Source organism: Lynx rufus, unplaced genomic scaffold (genome assembly GCF_022079265.1).
Source record: "Lynx rufus isolate CCGP_SWC_20201006 ecotype Redwood Valley unplaced genomic scaffold, mLynRuf1.p SCAF_3, whole genome shotgun sequence".
Lineage (NCBI taxonomy): Eukaryota > Metazoa > Chordata > Mammalia > Carnivora > Felidae > Lynx > Lynx rufus.
In genome coordinates this window covers 85853964-85869812 of record NW_025814845.1, presented here as the reverse complement: position 1 = coordinate 85869812, position 15849 = coordinate 85853964, and the positions used below count along the sequence as shown (strand labels likewise).

Here is a 15849-nt window from a genome sequence, read left to right as displayed (position 1 = left end):
TTCTGCCCCTGCATTTGAGGTGATTACAGGCTGCCTATGTCTGGGTCATTGCAAAGGAAAAGTTGCAAGGTTTTCTTTATGTTCAGAGGTTCTAAAACAGGACAGCCTTAGGTGACCAAACATAAGGTAGATGGAGGGAGGCAGGCTTTCAGTGCATTCAACTCCTAAGACCTAGATTTTTCCAATGTTTTCCTGTTGATGAGCATAGCAGTTTCTTGGACATGTAAGCAGTGCCAAGTGCTTCTTGTCCTCTATAGGAGTGTCTCTTGACTGCTGTTCTATGTATGTGAGAGGCGACCTCAGGGAGAACCTGGATCAGGAGGTCTCAGGCAGGTCTGCATGTGCTGAGGCTCCACAAGAGGTGTCATCTTATCAGCCAAGCACTAGGCCATGGGGCCCTGAGGTCAGCCTTAGTTCCAGAAACTATTGAAGTAAGTCCCAAAGCCATGAGTCATTAGCCCTTGGATTTGCTAATACTTCTCTCCAAGATTCTTTTGGTGTTGTTTGTGGACACCAGACGGGCAGAGATTAGAGAAGGAGTCCACACATGAAGCATCCCCGGAGTGCCTCCCGCTGTCCACTCAGAGTATCATGGATCAACTCTTCACACAGGAGATCAGAGGGAAAGACCTGGGGCTGGGGCCAGGGTCCACTTCAGCTGGCTCTGAGTCTTGACAACAATAACCAGAGAGGCCATAAACAGGGAAGGCCTGTTCCCTGTCCCTCTGCTATACCTAGAATGACTTGAATGACCAAGAATTTTTCTCTTGAATTGCAGCTGCTCATTGCTTTTCCTCTCCACCTAAACATTCAATAAACTTTACAGACTTGAAAAAAAATTCTGACCCTAGGTTGACTACAAAATATGAATTTTTTTAAAGAAGTAGTTCTCAGACAAATTGGCTTGTGATATTTGGATGTCTAACCTTAATATACATTGTGCGTGCGTGTGTGTGTGTGCATATATATATATATATATATAAAGTATATATATATATATATAAAATTCTCAGGCAGAAATGATAAACTAATAGATATTTCCAGAGTTGTTCTACAGTTATCTTAAGTTCTTATTCAATATCCATAAACAAAGTGCCATGAATTTGAAACCCAGTCACACAGGAAAATGCCAACATCAATGATACTAAACAAGAAAGAAAAATTGTACAAAGGAAGTTTTATTTTTATACCTCTAGGTGGAAATTGTACAACGAATAGTAAAATTGCATATAAAATTATCTTAATAAAAGAAAAACTAGATTCTGTATTTTAATATTATAAGTATTTTCTTTTTAAAGCAAAGTAGTTTAATTTGCCCTAATTTACTAATCTCCTAAAATTAATTTGCAGAGGAACTTGCATGAATCATATTAAAGTTCTTCACTGATTTACACTCACACAATTTCAGAAAGTTCTGAATTTGTCAGTGATTCTTGTCTTCTGTTTTAACCATTTTACGTAGCAATTGCTCTTTTGAGAAACTCCTTATATATGATACATTTGATTGGAACCAATGCCAAGGTCAAATCTTTCTTCAATCAATCAGTTCTTCATGGAGAATACGTTGGTCAAATTCTCTGTCAAATTCTCTTCTTCATCAGCCAGGGCACATCTTTTATTCAGACAAAATGTCAGTTTGAAATGCTGCATTCATCATTAAATGATGAAAAGCAGAACTAGGGTAATCAAAAGTTCTTTATCTTCATAATGTACGACTTCATGTGAAGGCTGTGAAAAATACCTATTGAGATTGCACTCTAACAAAAAAGGATATGGAAGCATTGATTGTATGGCTTGCTGATTTTAAAGCTCTTTTATCTTTCTGAAAGACTTTTAATTTCAGAATGTTTAAGTAGATTTAATTCATAATATTAAAAAATTAAAATTTCTAATGTCTCTTTTTTATTAAGAGCCATAAACCCACAAAGCTTAGCATTTTCCATTTCTATTTAAAAGCTAATGAAGTGGGAGAAAATGTGCTTTACCACTAAAGAATTTACAGCATAGTAAGGGAAACCCAGGGGATAAGAGCTAACATTGAAATTACAACTGAAAATAAGTGTCTCTTATTTTCTGATGGTTACCAGAGGGGAGGTAAGTGGTGGGGATGGGTGAAATAGGTAATGAGGATTAAGGAGTGCACTCATGATGAGCACGGGGTGATGTATGGAAGTGCTGAATCACTGTATTGTACACCTGAAACTAATGTTACACTGTATGTGAATTAAATGGAATTTAAATAAAAACTTAAAAAAAAGGTTTTTTTAAAAAGTTTGTCTGATAAGTGATCCATATGCTTTATTCTCTCCTGCCTAGAAATTCTAAATTGGAAATTCTAAGTGTGGTAGCCCACAGAATTGCAAAGAGAGAAAATGAGTAAATGAGATAATAGACTCAGCTTTGAAAACTTATTAAGCATATAAATAAATCTGTTCTTTTCAATCCCTATGTTTCAATCAAGTGAATTTTGAAAGTTCTTAAATTCCTAAGTTATGTTAAATAAGTTTTCTGGAGTGACTACTAGTGCTCCATAAATTATGTTGAATTGAGTCAAGTTGTATTGCATTGCCTTTTGTAGGGAGAAAATCCCTCTCCCTATGAAATAACCTGGAAAACAATTGTAAATAGCCCATGGTCTGAATCAGTCTTACAGCAGGTAGTAGTCACATAGGCCAAAAAACTAGTTTGATTGTCTGGAATCTGATTTTACCTCCTTCACAATTAAGATGCATTGTCAATTTTGTTCACTATCTAAGAAAGCATTATGTTGCTCTGCATTCTTCTCTGAGAATCTAATTTTACTCAACTATCCATACATAACATAAATTATGTTACAAAAGTCTAATATGTATATTAGAACCAGGTTCTTTAATTAGTATCTATACTGAGTTACAATGCAAATTCTTATATCACCAGAGTTTTAATTAATGTGATTCACAACAATAGTAATTATGCTTGAAAAAAGTGAAATGTGCTTAAAGGAGCTATCTTCAAAGATACACAGTGCTCTCATAAGGAAAAATCTGCCTCCTCTCTATCTATCACATTTGAGCCAGGAGCTTGTAGTGAAGCAAAAGAATAATGGCTTACTCTCTGTATGAGTAAGTAAACCTCAATAGTAAGGAATACAGTTGCACAGTAGATCACTAATGTGAGATACAGTTTCCTGTACTATGTGCTATAGTGATTGATATCAAGAGCCTAAAGATATTCTGTATTGGCTATAGTTTGTCTATAATACTCTCAATATTTGTGTTGCTTGTATGTTTTTTTCAGTCAAGAGAATCCATCCCATTAAATGACCTAAAGTCAGAAGTATCACCCAGGATTTCAGCAGAGGACCTGATTGACTTGTGTGAACTCACAGTGACAGGCCATTTCAAAACACCCACGAAGAAGACAAAGTCCAGTAAACCAAAGCTCCTGGTAGTTGACATCCGGAACAGTGAAGAGTATCCTTCACACTTGTGGCTTTAAAGGGTGGTACTGCCTAATTCATAAGGTTTTCTTTCCATTTAAAGGGTATGTGGTAAAAACAGTGAACATATCTAGGATTCCTCTGAATTGAAATAGCTAAATAACTCTCAAAACTAGATGCCAGAATAGATTTGCATAGTATTTTATAACATGGCATGACCTTAAAACAGTTTCCAAACAACACCAGAATACAGGGATTTTTTTCTTTGTTTTTGTGTTTCTCTAGTGTATATTGCTGTTCTTGGGGGCATTTGAATCCTTCTTGCTATAGATAAAATTTTGGCAAAGGTGAAGAGTATTTAGCTGGCGTATTCATAGCCTAGAAAGAGAGATTACCAGATGTCAACATTGAACTTATATTTATTATAATTTTCAAAATATTGTCTTAGAGAACATATTAAAGTATTTTTTACTGACATTTTGCTATTAAATGTACCATAACTTCTTGGGATTTTGCTTGGCATTAAAGTATGAACAGTTACAAAATAGTAACAGTTTAATCTTTCTCCTTATGTCTTCATCTGTCAGATTCTCATGAAGCATCCCTTATTTCTCTGTACTCAAGAATCTAGGTAAATGGTTTTCAGACTTGTTTTTTAACAGGGTAACTCCCTTTTAAAATAAATTCTTTCTTAGAAATTCAATATATAAAATGAAGAAATTTTAAATGATTTTCTTCATTTGTTAATATTTACACCATTTACTAAGTATAAATGAGAGTTATATGAAAATGAAGGTTAACAGATGGGTGGCTTCTCATATGCTAAAATTGGCATATCTGTTTTCATCTGCATATTTTCAATCACAATTTTTGAAATGAAATTTTAAAATTAAATTTAAACTGTTCTTTTGCAGAACTCTTGAAGCAATCCATAGAATCTTAGATTACTAAGAATACAGTTTGGGAGCCTGCTATTTCAAATGATACATCCCCATCTTTTTGTGAAAAGTTAACTACTTTTTATTTTCCATAAATTGCAAAAGACCACTAAGTTTAGAGAGAGTATAAGTGTTTATGTCCCTGGTTGTTAGTTCTTCAAGGACACTGGAAGTTCCTTCACAAAGTAGGTGAGTGGATTCCCAAAAGAAGCATTTAATTCCAGTTGACTGGTCAAGGACTCCTGCTCTAAAAGTTCTTATGTGTTAGGTCAAGGGTTTAAAATACATTCAATTTTTTAACTTTTTACTTTGTTTCTTTTGGTTATGCCTGTAGTAATAGTCTCTCATAAAACCATCAAAAAGCATAGTATTAGGGGTGCCTGGGTGGCTAAGTCAGTTAAGTGTCCGACTTCGACTAAGGTCATGATCTCATGGTTCGTGGGTTCAAGCCCTGCATCAGGCTCTGTGCTGACAGTTTAGAGCCTGGAGCCTGCTTCAGATTCTATGTCTCCCTCTGTCTCTGCCCCTACCCTGCTTGTGCTCTCTCTCTCAAAGATAAATAAACATTAAAAATTTTTTTTTAACATAGCATTATTGTGCCCTATTTTAAAGACTACTAAAATAATTAAAATAGCTTGTATTTAAGACTACTTATTAAGACAATTCTTCTGATACTTCCTTTCAAATAATTTAAATAACTATTGGAAATTTTAAAGTACACACCATATGAAAGTGACATTCAAACCAAGGTTTTTCAAACCTCATAGTCAACTCTCCTTTAGTTTCTTTAGGATAAATATAAATAGAACAGCAGAAAGCAGAGCAGCTAGCCTGATCATTGTTATCTGAGGAGTATGGATGAGTTGCCTAATGTAGGAATGCCTTTATGTCATCTTGCAATACGTGGCTCAAAGTTGCAACTAGGCAGACCTGGGTTGTTGTTTTAGTCTTTACAATTGCAGGCTGAACAGAAAAAAATCCGTATTGCTTTGTGCCATTTTGTGGGGATGTGGTCCCAAGGGAATAAAGAAAGAAAAATAAAGTCACCTATCTTTTATGACCCTCCCAAAAGACCCAACTTGTGAAATTTTCTAAATCCCATTTTGAAAGCCTGTTTTAAAACCAAAGTATTCTTAAAGCTGGGTTATTTATCTTCACAACATTTCTAAGTTGTTTTTATTTTGTTTTGTTTTTTGTTTTTTTGGTATCCTCTTATTTTATCACATATCTACTTTGTCTCACCTCTAAATACCAATTACTGGCACCTTGTATCAATCAGTGCTTTGAGAGGAACCACAAGCTAAACTCTTTTCAAGAGTCATTGGGTGTCATTTGGTCTCTTCTAAGTATCAAGAATATAGTGAAGAGTGGAGAGCTGTGGGTTCTAAGAATCCTTTCCAATGAAGTATCTAAACTTCCTACCTACGGCTTTCCAGGGCTAAAAAACTGAGACCTTTTATATTCTCTAATGATGTACACCATTTGATTACATTATGAGGAAATAAATAACATTTTTTTCTATTAATCTTAAATTCTGTCCTCAAAGAATTAAAGATAAGGGGAAAGTGTGTTTCATAGTAATGAAGACATTCATAAATTTAGTGCTTCAAATTAATATATTAGAGTGTGTTTTTTTATTTCTTCAGATGTCATCATTAATAGCAACCAATAAATATTCCTCTCTACTATGGATAATTTTTTTAAGAAGATGGCATAAAATATAGTTCTTGTTCAGTAGGTTGCTTTTAATATGAAGAATATAAAACATGAAAATATTTTATGTGGAAAATAAATGAACAGTAAGGACATTTATGTATGAAGTGCTCAATGAGTAGTACAAACAAAAAGTGTATCAGCAAAAAAGTAATCTCTGGATAACAGAGGCAAGGTAGGGATAGGGCTAACGTCCTTACAATCTTTGCAGCCCCAGCACCAGGTGTGGCACCTAGAAAGTACCCAGAAACTACTTTTATAACAAAAACAGCAGGGTGGAAGACACAGTGCCACAAGACTCCTACTGTTACTCTTCAAAGTTATAATATAAAGAAACAGTTGGCAATATGTAAGCCTTTTTACATTCTGTAAGTGATCTAGTGACTTTCTACCTTTAAAATCAGAAGGAAACAGTACTTACAAGAAGTCAGTAGAATCAGAATTTAGAGCTACATGCATTCATCTAATCTAACATTCGTTCCTTCAACACATATTTACTGGATGTCTTGGTATATGATAGTCAGTAGCTAGTGAACTAGAGTTTGAGGATTTGTTGGTGAACAAAATGACAAGTTTCTTTCTCTCATGGAAACTGCATTTTAATTGGAGAGATAGATGTATATCTATCGTATGACCTTAAACAGTAATAAATGCTATATATAAAAATAAAGCAGAGAAAGAGAATGACAGAGTTTTGTAAAGTACTCATGGAAAACCTCTCAAAAAAGATAATATTTCAGCAGAGCTAAATGATGTAAAGGGGAGGAATGTTCTAGGCAGAAGGAAGAACAGGGGCATTGACCCTGGTGTATAAACATGCTTGGCCATTTTGGACCAGCAACAACACCAGCAATGTAAGAGATTAAGTCAGAGGAGGTAAAATCACTGAAGCCAAGAGAAAGTATAGGATGGTCAGAAATCTCTGCAGTGTGGTTTTAGAGTTAGTAACATGTCCGCAATTCCTTGGATACCTGTAATTACTAACTTCTGAAAATCTACAATCTACAATAATGTACAGCTATAATTAAGCTCTCCCAGTGTGCCAACCATGATGCTAGCCTTATGATGTAGATTCTGCTAATATGTCTATTTTACTGATGAAGAAACTGAGGCCTGAGAAGGCTGAGCAACTTGCCCAAGGCCATCTAACTGGCAGTAAGAGCTAAACTCATGCTCCTAAATTTTATGCAAGTGACTATTTGGTCTCTGCATAGGGCTGTTAAGCATAAACAAGACTGAGACAAATGAGTGAATATAAATTAATGACTGAATGAGACATGTATTGATTCTAAACTATGTGTTCAGATGCTATACACATTCCTTCAAATCTTACACACAAACTAAGCTGTTACTTTCAGCGCCTTATATAGGGGGCCTAATCCCTAATAAACAAATCTGCCAGTAGTTGTCTTTATATAGATATGGACACAAATTCGAGGAAAAGTGAACTTTTGAGGGGGAGGGCAGGGTGGCGTGCCAGTTGAACTCTTACTTTAATGAATCAGTCAGCTATTCAATATGTTATCAAGCATCATATTTATGGTCAATTTTAAGTGCCGACTTGTCCAGGTATGGTGTCCAGATATTTGGTCAAACATTATTCTGGGTATTTCTTCTTCTTTTTTTTAATCCTCTGCCTTTTATTCCCATGATGTATTCATTCCATAACTGGAAGCCTGTATGCCTCTTGTATATTCTTACCTTCCTTATCATATATAAACTGACTATATAAGTATGGGTTTATTTCTGGGCTTTCTGTTTTGTTCCATTTATCTATATATACTTTTATGTGCCAGTACCACACTGTTTTGATTACTACAACTTTGTAGTATATCTTAAAACCTAGGATTGTGATACCTCTGGCTTTGTTCTTCTTTCTCAGAATTTCTTTGGCTAGTCAGACTCTTCTGTGGTTCCATACGAATTTTAGTATTATTTCTAGAAGTTTTGTTAAATACACTGCTGGTATTTTGATAGGTATTGCATTGAATCTGTAGATTGCTTTAGGTAGCATGGAAATTTTAATAATATTAATCCTTCTAATCCATGATCATGGAATATCTTTCCATGTGTTTGTGTCATCTTCAATTTCTTTCATCAGTGTTTTATGGTTTTCAAAGTATAGGTCTTTCACCTCTTTAAGTTTATTCCTAAGTATTTTTTTTGGTTCAATTGTAAATGAAGTTGTTTTCTTAATTTCTCTTTCTCCTATTTTGTTGCTAGTATATAGAAATGCTACTGATTTTTAAAAATTTTTTAAGTTTATTTATATTCAAGAGAGAGAGAGAGAGAGAGAGAGAGTGAGCATGAACGGAGGAGCGGCAGAAAGAGACAGAGACAGAATCTGAAGCAGGCTCCAAGCTCTGAGATGTCAGCACAGAGCCTGACATGGGGCTGGAACTCACAAGTCATGAGATCATGACCTGAGATGAAGTCAGATGCTTAACAGACTGAGCCACCCAGGCACCCCGAGAAATGCTACTGATTTCTCAGTGTTGATTTTATGTCCTGCAACTTGACTGAATTCATTTATTATTTCTAGTAGTTTTTTTGGTAGTCTTTAAGATTTTCTATGTGTAGTATTATGTCATCTGCAAATTGTGACAGTTTAACTTCTTCTTTACCAATACGGATGCCTCTTTTTTTTTTCCCTTGTCTAGTTGCTATGACCAAGACTTCCAGTACTGTGTTTAATAGAAGTGGTGAGAGTGGACATCCTTGTCTCCTTCCTGATCTTACAGGAAAAGCATTCAGTTTTTCATCATTAAGTATGATGTTAACTGTGGGACTTTCAGATATAGTCTTTGTTATATTGAGATATGTTCCCTCCAAGCTCACCTTGTTGAGAGTTTTTAACAATGAATGGGTGTTGAATTTTGTCAGATGCTTTTTTTGCATCTGTTGAGATGATCAGATGATTTTTATCCTTTGTGTTGATTTGTGAATATTGAATCATCCTTGCATCCCCAGAATAAATCCCACTTGAGAAAACTGAACTATTTTATTTTATTTTATTTTATTTAATGTTTATTTATTTTTGAGACAGAGAGAGAACATGAACGAGGGAGGGTCAGAGAGAGAGGGAGACACAGAATCTGAAACATGCTCCAGGCTCTGAGCTGTCAGCACAGAGCCCGACGTGGGGCTCGAACTCACAGACTGTGAGATCATGACCTGAGCCGAAGTTGGCTGCTTAACCGACTGAGCCACCCAGGCACCCCTAAACTGAACTATTTTAAATATTGGATAGCAAAGTTGGAATACATTGAGGGATGCACGTTAGAAAGATATTTTTTTACTATGATGACTTAATTTATAAGATTTAATCCATTAAAAATATTCTTCTATTAAATCTTCCCAAGACCTATCGTTAGATTCTGGTGTTTTAAAATTTAACAAATGAAAGCCTGTTGAAATCCTTGTAATACTTTTTAAAGGAATTATTTTTGTAGAGTATCTCTTTTTTTATTTGAATTTTCTTAGTTAACATACAGTGCAATATTGGTTTCAAGAGTACAATTCAGTGATTCATCACTTACATACAACACCCAGTGCTCATCACAACATGTGCCTTCCTAGTACCCATTACCCATCTAGCCCATGTGGGTAGAGAGAGGTAGGTAGGAGAGGTAGGTCCTCTCCATCGATCCTCAGTTTGTTGTCTATCATTTAGAGTCTCTTGTGATATGTTTCCCTCTCTCCTCTTCCCCCTGACCTTTTCATATGTTCATCTGTTTTGTTTCCTAAATTCCACGTATTAGTGAAATCATACGCTTTTTTTCATTATCAGATTGACTTATTTCACTTAGTATAATACATTCTATCTACATCTGCATCATTGCAAATGGCAAGATTTCATTCTTTTTGATGGCTGAGTAATGTCTATCTATCTACACCACATCTTTTTTATCCATTCATCCGTCAATGGACATTTGGGCTCTCTCCATAATTTGGCTGCCGTTGATAATGCTGCTATAAACATTGGGATGCATATACCCCTTTGAATGTGTATTTTTGTATCCTTTAGGTAAATACCTAATAGTGTAATTGCTAGATCATAACGTAGTTCTACTTTCACTTTTTTGAAGAACCTACATACTGTTCTCCAGAGTGGTTGCACCACTTTGCATTCCTACCAACAGTGCAAGAGGGTTCTCCTTTCTCTGCTTCTTCCCCAACACCTGTTGTTTCTTGTATTATTAATTATAGCCATTCTGAGGATGTGAGGTGGTATCTCATTGTGCTTTTGATTTCTATTTCCCTGATGATGAGTAATGTTGAGCATCTTTTCATGTGTCTGTGAGATATCTGGATGTCTTCTTTGAAAAAGTGTCTATTAATGTCTTCTGATTTCTTAACTGGATTATTTGTTTTTTGGGTTGAGTTTGATAAATTCTTTATAGATTTTAAATAGTAACCCTTTATCAGATATGTCATTTGCAAATATTTTCTCCCATTCTGCAGACTGTCTTTTAGTTTTGTTGTTTCCTTTGCGTGCAGAAGCTTTTTATCTTGATGAGGTCCCAATACTTCATGTTTTCTTTTGTTTACCTTGTGTTGGGTAGCTCTTAATTCTGACCAAAGTAAGTATTTGCAATTAAATTCTGAGATTTATGTGACTTTACCTCTCTGTTTATGAAATTAATAAATATTTAATGCTAGTATATTTTTTAAAATAATTTTATTTCTCCCTTGCCAACAAAATGTAGTCCTGTACATTGGGGGGGGCGGAGGAGGGGGAGAAACTAACACCTTTTCCTTCCCCCAAAGAAAATAAGTTATTTTTGAAGTATTGTTTATAATATTTATCCAATTGTTTATAGTCTCTATATATAATTTTTATCCTCTATTTTGCTTTTATAGATCATTTAAATGGGAAAATTTAGCCAATACTGTTCTTATATCTTCATATAGGTGAAAATTTTGTTTTCTTAATTTGTTCTTTTAGGAGATTAAGAATCTAAAATTAAGTTTTATCTCATCTTTTTTACTTCTGTAAAGTAATTGGAATGATTGTTTATGAAAGGGAAAGAGGCAGTCATTTTTCAACAAAATAAGTTACTGTCTACCAGTGAATTTAAGGGATAGTGTTATCACCCCCTAGTACCCTCCCATGTGTGTAAGGGATGAAAAATATTTTTTTTCCTCTACCCTTCTAAGTTCTTGGCTGGGATTCTGTAAGAGAAGACAAATTAACAAGCGAAAAGCATACAAATTTATTTAATATAAGTTTTACATGGCATGGGAGCCTTCATAAGGAAATGAAGATCTGAAGGAGTGGTTAAGTCTGAGAGTTTTTATGCCAGGCCTGATGAAGAGAAGACAGTGGCAGTAAAATGTGAAAAGACAATGGAAGTGTGAGCTAAATTTAGTTACACTAGGGGAAACTTAGCAAGGCCTGTTTGTTCAGATTTCTGTCAGTGTCCCTCTGTCTTAGAGATAAGAATGTCCCTGTCCTCTGAGTATAGGGAAGACACCTCTCAGTTGAGGGTTCTATGTCTTGATTCGGGGAAAGCTCACCAGTCCTTTCTGCACATGCCCTTTCTTCAGTTTAAAATATTCAGTATACCAAGATGCCATATTTAGGGGTAGTGTACCCTGAACCCCATCATCTGAAATTTTGCTAAAGCTTCAGTCATTTAGCTTAGAATATAAATATTCCCCGTTAAAATACAAATACCCTGCAAGAGGTAATATTTTAATCTATTATCAATTTTTAGGATAGTAGGTAAGGAAAGGCGTATCAGCAGTTTGAGGGAACTACTCCTAAGTTCAGTACGGACCAGTAGGGGTGGGGAATACAGAAAAGGAAAGAGGGAGAACGTGAAGATGGACTTCACCCACTTGCCAATAAAGACATAATCCCAACTTTCAAATAAGAAGCCTGGAGATAATCTAATCTAAATTCTTAATACAAGAGCTGAACAGTTCATGTCAGACTAAACAGCTAAGTTTCTATTGAAATCATATTTAATTTTTGTTTTTATAAGAAAGAAACATAAGAGACACCTGGATGGCTCAGTCAGTTAAGCATCTGATTCTTGACTTTGGCTCAGGTCACTATCTCATAGTTGACAGGATAAAGCCCTATGTTGGGCTCTGCGCTGACAGCATGGAGCCTGCTTGGGATTCTCTCTCTCCTTCACTCTCTGCTCCTGCACACACGCACTCTCTCTCAAAATAAATAAATAAAATAAAATAAAAATGAAATGTTAATATAGGTAAAGGCTTAAGTCAGTGATATTTGTTCTAATACAAATTATAGGGATTTCAGAGCAAATAATAATTGCATATTTTAAAGAGGCAGCAGAAAGTGTTTCTCATATGGTGACATAAATTCCACAAGTAATGGTAATAGTTTCAAAGATAATATACAAGCCAAACTGTTGTTTTCTTTAGTGGTTCTAAATAGAGTTTCAAATTTTCTAGAGTTCATATTGAGTGGTCTTAGTCTTGTAAATGTGGTTCCAACTGATATTATTTGTAAACAAAAATACTTTGAAGGAATGGTACTCTCATATGCTTGAGTTGAAAGTAATTTAGAGATACTTGTGTTCAGAGCAGAATAGATATTGAGGAGGTTTAGTAGGATTTTTTTCATCCCATTTGGGTCTAGGTTCAAGCTACCTGAATTAAAATTTATAGCTAGTTGTATTCCCATTTCTGAATGGACCTTGTGTAATATGAGACTGTATGGTAACCACTGCTGGAATGTCCCCACTTGACAGTGTGGAGCCTGCTCAGGATTCTTGCTCACTTGCTCTCTCTCTCTCTCTCTCTCTCTCTCTGCCCCTCCCCCCAAAAAACTAAATAAACATTTTAATAAAGATAAATAAATAGTTACAACGTAGTGTTAAATGCTCTATGTTTGAGGCATACCCAGAAGCTAGGAATGTTAAGAATGGCCACCCAAGCCAAGTGATACCTGAGATGGGTTTTGAAAGACAAGGAGAAGTTACCCCAGCAATGAAGATAAAGGACATTTTAGACTGAAAAAACAACATAGTGTATGAGTGCACAGAGACAGTGAGAAAGACACATTCAGGAAATTACAAGTACTCTGGATATGCATGGCTGGAATACATGAGGGTAGGCAATGATACTAGAGTAGCAAAGGCAGCTTCATGGAGAATGTTGCATATGATGCCAAGAAATTTGGGTTTTATCCCAGAGACTGTGAGAAACTATTAAAGATTTTAATCCAATAAGTGGCATGCTCACAATTGTATTTTGGAGAGATTAAAGCAGTGTGGAAGAAGGGTGAGAGTGGAGGTAATGGTGCAGGCAAGACCAGAAGGATGGAATCACCCAGAGATTTGATGTGCATAAACATCTCTCCATATTTGCAGTCACAAAGGGTGAGATCTCTAGATTATCCGTAAAATAAATCATTTTTTGTGAACCATTTGGGTCAATACCTATGCTGGGGAAAATCCAGAGAAATGCCTTTTGTTGCTATTTTTTTTTCCCTTCTCTCTTACTGTGTGTTAACAAAGAGAATTCTGCATCATGGCACTTGCAAGTATTGATAGGTGGTGGTGCCACTAGCTAAGAAGGCCAGGAGGTATTTAACACATTTGATGCTGATACAAGTTATTCTAGGTTTGACACAATTCTGAAATTCATTTACTCAGCAAATATATACGATGTATTCTAAGCATTATATTAAAGCATTGTAAGAATTCCATAGACGAAATAAATACAGATCCTATAAATTGTTTTAAGTATTGGTGTGCTCCTGAAACCAGTACTACATTGTATGTTAACTAATGTGAATTTTAAAAAATAAATTTAAAAGAAGGGGGGTGGAATTTGGACACAGACACACACATATGGAGAAGGTCATGTGAAGATAAGGGTAGAGATCTGGGTGATGCGCATACAAACCAAGGAGCACCAAAGACTTCCAGCAAATGACCGGAAGCTAAGGGAGAGGCCTGGAGCAGAGTGCCCCTTGCAAACCTAGGAAGGAACCAACCCTGCCAACCTTGACCTTGAACTTCTGGTTTCTGGAACTATGAGAAAATAAATGTCTATTGCTTAAGCCTATAAATAAGTAAATAAAGTATTGGTGGAAGTCAAGTACATTAGTATGTTTTATACAAGATCAAATTGCTGTTGTGAGAGATGTACAGATACTATGGGAAGGGAAGCTTTCATGGAGGAAATGCTTGAAGGATGAATAATATTTGGACACTCAAAAATATTGAGAAAAGGTATTTAGGCAGAGAAAAGTACAGAAGCTAGTCAGGACATACTGGAAACAATATACGATTTGGTTTCATTGGAATTGAAGTTGTTAAGTCTTATTCATGAAAGCTGAACTGAAAAATTTGGGCTTTGTTCTATAGGCATCCATGAAAGGTTTCTCAACAGGAGAAATTTTAGTCTAACAACATTGTAAATAGAATCAATTTCCAAGAGAAAAGAGAAGAGTTGAAGAAAACAAAAAACTACTGTCATGGTCTGTGCTCAAGGGAATAAGTGTCTGAAATAGGCAAGTGATCATGGGAATAGAGATAGGAGGATGGGATTTATTAATTAGTGCTATATAGAATGTTAGATGTTGCCACTGATGAGGTTTAAACTGATTTGGTGGATGCTGATGCCATTCCAAGAAAGCAATAGATTTAGCAAGGAGAAATGGCAATCTCTGAAGATACAATTTTGTATTGATTAATGCTATTTAGTTACATTATATGTAAGGAAACTGTGGACTTAATTCCATGTTCTCTTTTGGCGATTGATAATACTAAAGGTGTAGCCTTTACTTTGGACTCTGTAACACTGATTATAATTAGTTAACATAGCAACCAAACAGGCCAACATAAAGGTGTGCATACCTTCGTAAGTGGTCTGGTGAAATGCTAGTGTTCTTTGTATATAGAGGTATGAAGTCACTAACTGTGGTACCCAACAAAAATTCTGTGCCCTTTTAGGGTTTAGAAAAATACGAGATTGTTTCTGTGTTAAATTTTGAGCTGTTAGATATTTTAAAGTAATTTTTAAATGCTTTTGTGAAGTGAACAATCTTTCTAGACTATGAGCATTTACCTATCTAATGTACCTACATTATTCTTAGAAGTGTTAGTTTTTCAAACTGCTTGATTAAAGTATGTGCATCTACTTGCAATACTATTATGTAGACTGACTTATAAATACAGGAAGGTCTCCATATCTTAGAAACCTAGAAGATAATGCATGTCGTCCTTATCTATTAATACTGTTCTAATAATCCAGCTCTTTTGTCACAGACATTTTAAAGTATTTGTTCTGATCTGTTTGTAAATTGAACTACCAGATTTTGTTTAATGTGAAAATTTATTTTTGTTTTAAGCACACATTTGAATGCTTTTTGGTAATGTCTGCCAGATGGAATGTTGGGCTGAATGATATGTTTTTGGGGAGAGGAACAGCTTATTACAAGACAGGGTAAGGTCACCAGTTGCCAAAGAAAAATGATCCTTACTTAGAATATATCACAGAGTGCAATCAGTGTAGCAAACAACTTGATTTAAATAGCTGACTAGGTGACTGCTATAATAACTGTTTTTATAGCTTCTATTGTTCCGTAGCAGAGGTTTTATTGTAATTACCGCTGATGTCTTTAATCGTGTCTCTTATCTTTTAATTCCTTCAAGTATGTCGTCAAAAATCCTAGCAGTAAAAATGTTTTATGAACACTGATAGGTTAAAAAGTTACTGTTTATGAGTGCCATTGCCACTGTTGCCAAAACCAATCTGAAAATTTGTGATGGACATTGTTACGCTATAAAGATG

General features: G+C 35.3%; 1 protein-coding gene across 3 annotated transcripts in view; it reads left to right on the top strand.

The window, feature by feature from the left end:
* TBCK (TBC1 domain containing kinase) overlaps positions 1 to 15849 on the top strand; it is a 218959-nt gene that overhangs the window by 177733 nt on the left and 25377 nt on the right. For all 3 annotated transcript variants that reach the window (XM_047090612.1, XM_047090614.1, XM_047090613.1), the window contains exon 24: positions 3277 to 3452. In XM_047090612.1, the coding sequence (XP_046946568.1) occupies positions 3277 to 3452 (176 nt within the window). The remainder of the gene's footprint in view (positions 1 to 3276; positions 3453 to 15849) is intronic.